The following is a 10,026-nucleotide window of genomic DNA, read 5'->3' as shown; positions in this document are numbered from 1 at the left end:
TCAAGCATCCTAGGAGGTAAATAAATAAACATTTTCTTCCAACACATTTTGTTCCACTGAACTAAGTAATTAAATGGAAATGAAAATGTGAAGTATGTTGCAGAGAAGAAGGTTTATTTCTTTCTAAATTATGCATCATGAGAAATACTGATACCGTCTCGTCTTTGGTTTGCCTTTAATCCTTTAAATTAAACAATCTGAGACTTTCAGGTCTCACTTTAATTAAAGTGCAAACAACCTCTGATCACAAGCAGAGCATTAACTGTGATGAGGGGTTAAAAGTAAACAGTTTTTTTTAAATACAAGAACAGCCTGAAAAGTTTGGAGGTTCTTCAATGTATCAACTTCATGCCAGCAGGGGGTGGCATTTAACATCCATGTTGGCAGTGGAGGTCCTAGTGGACATCATTAGTCAAGTTTGTAAGTTTATCAGAGTGTGAAGACATCTAATACTCCTTTAAGAGACCTGATGATAAAACTCTTAATTGGACGGAAAGTTCATTTGTCCAGACAGGGTTCTTTGAAACTCTGTATCTTTACATGTGTGTGTGTGTGCAGAGGGGGTTCATCTCTTTATCTGCAAATCTACCAATTAAAACCACAAAAAGGGGGCAGGTTCAAGGAAGTCGACAGCTCACAATGGAATAATTCGCTCTTCTCCAGAGGTAGCAATTTACCGGGTCCAGTCTCTGCAATACTGGTACTTACTGATTATCTCCTGGTAGGAGCTTATTTTTTTCATTATCCATTAAGGAACTCAAAGTGCAATTATTCTTGCAGTCTGGTCACGCATTTAGTATAAAAAGTTATCACTGACCCAAAAAAGGTAGAAAAAAAAAGGTTGTTATATCTGGTTTAGAGCCCCACAAGGAAACAGAAAATTCTCATCTCTGATGTAAAGTACAGCTAACTCTCTGAGACTTGATGAAAAAAGGCTGAAATATCTAACCACTTTTTTTTTTTTAACAAGTTCAGACTCAGGTGAAGTGGTAATGATGCACAAAGCAGGGGAAATATCTAACCTCTTGTGTGGTGGAAAATGCATTCTTGTAGAATAAGAGCAAAGAAAGAATGATATCTTAGACATTTTTTAGACCTCTTTATATATGAGAAATGGTTTAAAAAGTGAAACTTCAGCACAGTAAGCTCCTTTATCCATTCTTACAACTCTTGTTCACCAAACAAACTCACCTTATTTGGTCAATTCAGTTGCTTTACTTACTAGTTCTCAACACAAAAAAAGCACATTAATGTTGGCTTAAACAGTTATATTAAAAATGGGATTCGGGAAAATCCGTTTAATCCATTTAACAAGAATTCTAAAACTTTTAATTAAATTGAGTCGATGTTTGTGAAACTTTTCTCGACTTTTTATCCCCTTATTCAAAAAACATAACTTCTCTGGCAGATTCAGAGATAGAACTATTGTCATCTGATTCCACCCAAACACTTTATCAATGAGCCAATCACGTTATTCCACATCATCTAAAATAGACTGAAGTGCAGCCACACCCTTTTTTTTTTTTTTTTTTTTTTTTTTTTAAACAAGTATGGCCGACTGACAATGGACTCAAACTCTACACAACTGGACCGGCAATCTTATAAGTGTGTAAGAAGTTTGTCAAAACATCTAGTGCACAAAGGCTCTGAAGAGCAATACCAAAATATCTGCATAGGGTTTACACTGATGCCTTTACAGATTTTTGCTTTCCTGACCCAGGGCTTGAGAGTTCCTCCATTAAGCCTGGAGGATGCGTAAGGCAAATCTTAATCTATAAATCATATTGTTAAAGTGTTTTGACTTTCTTCAAACTGAACATGAGATGATTCATTACTTAAACATGTCAGAAAGTTGATTGAAAGAGTTGTGCTTTTGACTTAGGATGTTTTCGAACAAAACTCTGCCCAGCCCCAGTGGCTTTCTTTGCAGAGCGCGTGCCCCATTGTGTCAAGACTGATTTACCTTAAGTGGTGAAGATTTTATTTCATCTCAGGACTTAAGCTGCACGCCCAACCAACCCTTGCCTATCACTGCTTCTTTTCTTGGTTCAGCTTTCCAATCATCAGTAAACCTTGAAAAGAAGAAGAAAAGGCCTCCACTGAAATACTTTGGGGATCTGAATGTCCTGGAAGGGAAATAATAATAATAATAAAGTTTGTTTATATAGCGCTTTTCGCAGACAAAGGTCACAAAGTGCTTTACATCAACAAAAAACACAAAAACAGCATATAGTGAAGTGAATCTGCCTGTTCAGATCAGATGGCTGGTATGATTACATTTCATTAGAATATCAGGATATGTTGCATCCTATTACAGTTCAATCCTGTATGTGTGCAAGACTATTGAGTTTAGGAAATTTTGTCTATTTTTATGTATTCAATTAGATTTAAAGCATTGCATTATTAATCACTGTGATTTATTAACCACGCTGTTTTTTTGTTATTGTTGCTAAATAAATGTTGAGGTGACATGGAACCGATGCCCTCTGGGAAAAATATAGTTCTCTAAAGCCCAGTTTCCACCAAGCGGTCAAGTTCAGTTTGGTTCGGTACGGTACACATTCATGCCGTTTACACTGTACAAATATAACTGATCTATACCGTCCTACTTTTTTGGTACCCTGTTGTTGAGGTGTCAAGTTACCGATCCGATCCTAAAGGTTGGAGCTAGACACACTGCAGTCTGTTGATTGGTTGAAAGAATCTTCACTTCCCGTGCGACAGTGGAAATAAAGGACGAACACTAAACGCACCATGTTTAAGTAACCTGTGGATTTGGATAGAGTCATTTCAAGGCTTTGTTTGCTTTTTGCGACTAATGTCAGCGAGTAGCACCGCTCTATGGACAACCTCGGAGATGCAGACCTTCCTAGGAATCATTGATCTTTGTTTACTGCCACTGTGATTTGCAACGTGTAAGGGTACGGTTGGCTGTGGAAACGCGAGCAAGATCTGGGTTTACAGTACCAAAGCGTACCAAACCGTACTGAACCAAACCTGAGCACTTGGTGGAAACGGGGCTTAAGTCTAAGTCTAAGATTTCCTTGGTCATAGGCCCTTCCCTGTTTCACATTTAAAGTTTGGATCAAGATTCAATACTTTTGAAACAGCAGCATCCAAACAAAGTTCTCCAAATCCGGACAAAACACTTGATATATAATTCCATGATGAGTGTCTCTATTTGCTGAGAAAAAGAAGTGTTATGATTCGGGCACACACACAACTTGACCTTGAGGTGAGAGTTCTTTTGAGCAGCTACTTTTCAGAAGGAACAAGTAGGAACTAAAAAAAATTGTGTCAAATGACTCACAGGTCTGAATTGAATGTTTAATCAGGCATTGCATAACAGTTTCCTCACTGTAGTGTGTTTTGTACAAGAAAGAGGGCATATGTTTTTATACTTTATGTCTACGTTCAGTTTTTCATATTCAGATGATGAATTCTGTTTCTTTATGATATCTCAGGAATGTAGCTTTAGCAGCACATATGCCATAGACGTAGAATAGGGACATTGTAGGAATACTACAGGCAGCAGTGAGTTTGTATGATCCTCTCATGTTGTCTTGTTTCTACTGTTACCTTGAAAAAGAAACTGGCAGTTCTCTATGGAACATATAGGCTCTAATGTAGTACAGAATTGATCACTATAGAACGTTTTTCTGATTCTGATTCTTACAGAGAGACAATAACGTAAAGAGGAGTGTAATGTAATGAGAGGTAAATCCACTCTCTAACTTCAGCACCATGGACAGCAGCATGGATTTATTCCTACACAATTGTACAGCATTTGCGAGCCACGGTGAGTTAAAAATGCCGTATCCCTCTCTAAGGATGTAGAAGGAAAGCTTTTGCATCATTTTGCTAACAAGGCGGATGGCATTAGGGGAGAATGATGTTCCTACCCGAGTAAGATTTTACTGACGATGAGGATCAATGCCAGGATTGGGGCCCACAGTGAGCTTAGGCTCCTTAGACACTTTCCCTTTAAAGTGTTGTTCAGCTGCATGGATTCATTTGCTTTGATACCTCACAACTGTAGGATTTATAAATTTGCTGTCAATGGCAATCCAACTCAAGAAGGTAAACAAATCATTCATTTCAAAGGGACGCACTAAGAGTTTAAGCATGAATACCTTGCAAATTTGAAGGAGACATATATGGCAGGGCTAACAATAATCATGTGGATGGAGAATTGGCTGGATGGATTAAAGCAGATAAGAGTGCTAAAGCATAAAGCCTTATTTTCAACTCCGGAGACTGTCTAATCCCTGTAAAACTACGCTCATTACCTCGGTGGAAAAGGGGGAGATTTGCTTAATTAAGTTGTTAAGAAACCAGCGAGCCCTGCAGCTGTCTGAGACCACAGCAAATTTCATTTGGGAAAAAGAGCGTGTGATCGACTGACAGTGTGTGTGGGTGCAGGTCTGCATTGTGTGCATATGAGTGTGTATTACAAAAAATTGAAATACCCCACTCTACAGGCAATCCTTTCTGCACATTTAAAATTGCTTTTCCAAGAATACTGACTGAAGTGGTTCAATCATTTGAGTACGGTTAATATTAGATCATCATGAAATTAAGTTTCTATTATGTGTCTTTTATGACATTCTGCCCACAAAAATGTCTGATCTTATTGTTAAACTAGATCCTTAAAATGTCTGCTCTTATTGTTAAAAAAGCTCCTTAAAATGTCTGATCTTATTGTTAAAAAAGCTCCTTACCCATCATTCAACATCTCCAAAAACCAAGCAATGGTGGTGGAATTATTCAGATCCTTTGGCTTAGTCCTTTTTTATCAAACTGCAGAAATATTCTGTAGTCCTACTTTTAAAATGTAAAAGTGTGTACTTATTAAACCAATTGTTTACTTATACAATGTTAAGTCATTATTGTGTGTCCAATGTTTGTTTACAAAAATGTTAATCTGTAAGTAAAGCTGAGCCATAAATAGGAAAAAGGTAGGTTACTTTATTTCCCTTCATTTAGAAGTGTTGAAGACAAAAGGGCTGACGTGACAATTAGACATGACGCTACCTAAAATCTGTATTACAGTATTTGCCGCCATCTTTGAATTCGTTTAGGCTTACCTGTTAGTGGGTGTTACCTGCAGTATGACGGTCTGTCGACTCCACAAGTCAAGAACAAGTATTGTTTTATATCGTTTATCGCCGTTTCCACCGCAGCATTAAACAAACACTGAGCTACGTAAATTAAGGTTATATTCATTTGCAAAACATAGGCTATGTAGAGGATTTAAAAATGCGACCTGTCGTCACCAACCTGCAGAAAACCACTTGCAGAGGCACAGGTGAGCTACAAACACAATTAGCTATTGATTATATTTCGACGGCTTTGATACATTAATCAACTTTTAACACTTTAATACACATTTGTATAGTTAAAACACAATTGCTGAAATGCTGGGTAATGTGTTTTTTGCTAATTAAGTATCAATTTGCCCTATAGGTAGTGTCAATTAAGCAACAATTAGTTCGCTAGAAACAAACCATGAACCAAGCTAGAAGAATTTACTGAAGGATTGAAATGAAGTGCATTAGCGCCTGCTGTAGGTAGGTATAGCCTTTTTTTAAATCTCTTAGTATGTGGTATATCTTATTGACTTGACTCACAGCATGTTGAGATTTAACCAGAGATTTACGTTACGTTTTTATAAAGCTGTTAGTTTACACTTTGCACACTAAAGGCTGACTCCAACTAATAATAAACATAGGCTTTCCCACACCATTGTTCATTTATTTTTTTGTATTGGGTATTAGTTATAATTTTAAATTATTTCAGTTTTAAAGACAATTTTTAAACATATTTTGAAATCTGTAATCATCCATGTATAATCATGTTTTAAATTTAGTTTTTTTTTTTTGTGTTTTGTGGTGTAGCTGATGCAAATATAGAGCCTTGAATCTTATTTATTTACTGTAAGTGTGGCTGCTTGTCTGTCTCTGTATGTAGTCCCTTGACTGGCGACCAGTCCGGGTTGTAACTCGCCTTGCGCCCACTGACAGATGGGATCAGCTCCAGCCTCTCCTAAAACCGTAAAAGCGCTAGATAGCCTATTGGATGGATGGATTTACTGTAAGTGTTACATTTTTAATAGCTTGATTTCAACAGAACGTACTGCTTGATTTTAATACTTTGTTTGAAGTGTTCCATATCAAATGCATTTGTTTATGATTAATGTTTAAAACCCACAATATAGGCAAATTGTTCACTGTTCTTAAATGGAAATAATGAGCCAAAGACATTAAGCATTGTTTTGAGGCACACGTTGAAATTAAAGATCAGGGTGACAACCTGCAATCTGTCTTCTCTTCCTGTCCATCAAGACAGTGACGCTCTTCTCTTTAACCAGCTTCTAACACTCTCACACCCTGCTTTTATTTCCCTCGCACTGCCTTCCTTCTCCTGTCTCCTCCGGTCTCCTCACATACTGACAGTTTTCTCTCTCACTTGATTGAAAAGTGCACACGATAAAACGCCTGGAATCACTGATGTATAGCTTTACAGTTTCAGTGTGTTATTAAGCATGACAAACGCACACAGTGTACTTATTATTCCCTTTACATCTGTGCATGTGACATCAATGTGTCTGAATTGCTATCCTCTGTGTGACATTGGCGTGCCCTGTGTGACCATACTTCTTTGCTCACTCCTTTGCTCTTTTTTTTTGTTTTCCTGTCTTTGTGTTTGTCCTCAGCTATCCTTTCAACCTACATCCCTCCTCGCCTTTACTCCTCCGTCTCCACTTCTGCTTCACTTTCCATGACAAGCAATACCCCCTCCCCAACCAAGCCACCACTACTCTTTTCCCCCTCAGACGGTGTCCCGTTTTGCATCCATCCATCACTCTGTTTGTGTTGACGAGAGGTGGAAATATGAAAGCTCTGAGAGTCAAATGAGAGCGAGGATGGCGGTGTGAGAAGAGGAGGAGGAAGAGGAGAAGGGGAGGAAACATATTCAATGAGAGACTTGCCTGTGGGGCTAGAGCAAGCTAGGAGAGCGTCGTCTTCCCTCCTATCTTTCTCCCCCTCCCTCCTTCTTTTCTTCTCCCCTCTCTCTCTCTCTCTCTCCCTCTGTGCGAGCATGTGTGTTGGTGTGTGCGCCTCCCGTCTCTCCCGGCTCGGCTGTTGTTCGCCGCCGCCACAGATGAGCTGGGAAGAGGAGGGAAAGCAGATGTATCTGGCCAGAGGAAAACGGGAGGAGTTTGGATCGGCATGCGAGACTAACCAGCGGCTCTGATCATCAGCGACTCTCCCTCTCTCTCTGTTTCTCTCTCTCTCTCTCTTTCACAGTGTCTCTCTCTCTCTTTCTCACTCACTCACACACACCAAACACGCACACGCATCCAAACACACAAGTGCGCTCTCAGACTTGCACACAGTCGCTGGCTGGATGTCTTCTCGCTAGGGCGAACGAGAGAGGTGCTTAGGCTTGTCATTAGTTGTGTGCACTGGGAAATCCTGAGAAGCTTGGACGTGCATGTGTGCGTTTGTGTCCGTGCATGCACACTCATGCATGAAAGCGACACCCTGTGAAAGAGAGTGTGTGTGATTTTTGATGGAGATGAGTCGAAACATTAAACACACAGAGGCAGCTTTGATTGGCTTGCGGTTAAAGTGGCTCTCACCTCTATCTGTGAGTGTCACAGAGGATTTACCCTGGGATTTCTATCAGTGAAATCGAGCAGTCACAGAGGGCGACAGAGGATAGAGTGTGTAATGGGGGGGGCAGTTTAGGATTTTGAAAGAGTGTGTTTGTTGGTGGTGTAACAGCAGCTACAGGCAGGCTGGCAGCCACAGTAACTTTCAGCTTGCGGGAGTGATTGAGAGTGGAGGTGGAGAGGAAAGGGATGCCCTGAGGGTGCATCTTTCTCCTCCTGTCTTTTACTCACTGTAATAGCTGTTTGGTTTGTGGAAATCATTACCTCCCTATGTTTACTCCCCCTTCTTTTTCAGGTGTTTCTTGTTCTTATATTAGTTGTCAGACCCCTACTGTCTAACACTGTTGTATTTTTTGTTTGTTTTTCTTTTAAGCTCTTTTCCGCCTCTATTTGTCTCCCCTTTTTGTGCATCCTCACTCTAGCTTCTTTCCTGCTTTATCAAAATGCTCAAATATATTTGAGTCTTTTATTGATCTTCCCTCCTTGTCTCTGCAGGTGAGAGTGCACCAGGGGCTCCCTGGCAGAGGGGCTGGAGGGCTGATGATGGATCTAAAAGAGAGCTGTGGCAGTCAGGGGAGCCAAGAGAGCTCCAGCCTACACCCAACCTCGTGGCAGGCCTTCGCTCACAACAGCACGCTGCATGGCTTGCGCTTCATCTTTCCGTACGGTCAGCCCAGTGCACGCCGCTTTCTCTGGGCTCTGGCTCTGCTGGCCTGCATTGGACTGTTAGCCCTGGAGAGTGCAGAACGCCTGGCCTATTTCCTTTCCTACCCTCACGTGACCAGCTTGGACGCCGTAGTTTCGAGCAGCCTCGTCTTCCCCGCTGTGACCATATGTAACCTCAACACTTACCGCTTCAGCAGCCTCACGCGCAACGACCTGTACCACGCTGGAGAGCTGCTGGCCCTGCTGGATGTTCACCTGACCATCCCTCAGCCGCACCTCGCGGAGCCGGACGTGCTGGCTTTCTTGGAGGAAAAGTCTAACTTCACCGCCTACAAGCCCAAGGCGTTCAGCATGAAGGAGTTCATAGAGCGAGTCGGCCACGACCTCAAAGACATGATGCTCTACTGCCGCTACCAAGGCCAGGAGTGCAGCCACAGCGACTTCAAAACCGTGAGTCCACTCATGTCTTCTTTAAAATGTCAGCTCTGCTCTTGGATCAGTTTGGGTCAAAGCAGCTTCAAAGCTCTCAGAGGAGTCCGCCTGTGAGGTGTTCGCGGTAGCGTCTTCTCAGTCTTGCAAGGTTTTCCGGAGATGGATGAATTTTCTTTTCCTCTGCCAGTGAAATGACTTGATGTATGCTGATAACTGCTCTTTCCCTCCCACGCTGCTGCTCTGAGAGTTTCCTGCTGGGTTTTCTCCTTGGGTCTCTGCTGTTTGGTTGCACAGGTTGACTCTCCAGCTTTGTTCTGCAAATATACTCTTTGCTATTGCCTTGTTGTTGTCCTCAGCCTTTACGTAATGGCATTGTGCTTACTTGCATGTACATTAGTGCAACAAGTGCTATCTTTCAGTCACTGTAGGAAAGTTATGGTTTTGCTGAATGTGTTAGTAAAAAGTTTATTTCCTGTATTCCCTCTGACATTTCAGTAATTTCTCCGTAGTTTTTCTTGACAGTGATTTCAAGTGATGTTTTTGTACGTGTTGGATTGGTTAATAGAGCAGCATTTTTAATTTCTTGGAAGGATGCTAGTATTAATTTCTCGAATTTGGCTTGCTATTGAGTGAAGCACATTGTTCTGCTGTTGATCTTTGTCAAAACACTGCTTATGAAACTCCAGGATATGCGCAGAGCCAGTTGTCATGTTGATGAAATGCTGTCTGCTATGTTTCAGAGATTTCAGAATTATTCAAGGCTATTTTGTGTTTTTTGCAAATTCTCAACTTTTTTTTTTGGCAGATCAAAGCGAGCAATTTCTGGCAAAGTTGATTTTGACACTACAACACAATTCTGAACACCCACTTGTTGCATAGTCAGACTCACTCAGACTGGTTGTTAATTAGGTCTGTCGGTGCAGCGGAAGAGCACATTGCACACAGCATGTAAATGCTACAAGAAGATTTATTCAAGCTTTTATACAACGAAAGAGTCTCTCTCTTGAGAAAACTGACCTTGTGGTTAAAATCCTGCAAGTCATTTCTTCAGTGACAAACATTTTTGATTAATACTTGTGAATTGTTGTGAAGGATTTAGATTTGCTGTTATTTTAACTCACAATCAAAACATATTATGGCATTTCTTCAAGATCACTTTCAAGTGGATGTGACACTTTTAGAGTTTTGGACGTAGTTATTAAGCTGTTCTAATGTTAAAAGATTGTTGGCAGACTTGTGAGTTGCATAAG

General features: G+C 40.7%; 1 protein-coding gene across 1 annotated transcript in view; it reads left to right on the top strand.

The window, feature by feature from the left end:
- The first annotated feature begins 7,091 nt into the window (after positions 1-7,091).
- asic2 (acid-sensing (proton-gated) ion channel 2) overlaps positions 7,092-10,026 on the top strand; it is a 308,022-nt gene continuing 305,087 nt past the window's right edge. Inside the window, exons 1-2 of the mRNA XM_061027348.1 lie at positions 7,092-7,439; positions 8,174-8,794. Coding sequence (XP_060883331.1) covers positions 8,219-8,794 — 576 coding nt within the window. The 5' untranslated portion in view covers positions 7,092-7,439; positions 8,174-8,218. The remainder of the gene's footprint in view (positions 7,440-8,173; positions 8,795-10,026) is intronic.

This window comes from Labrus mixtus, chromosome 20 (assembly GCF_963584025.1).
Source record: "Labrus mixtus chromosome 20, fLabMix1.1, whole genome shotgun sequence".
In the NCBI taxonomy this organism is placed as follows: Eukaryota; Metazoa; Chordata; class Actinopteri; order Labriformes; family Labridae; genus Labrus; species Labrus mixtus.
This window is presented reverse-complemented; position numbering and strand designations above follow the sequence as displayed.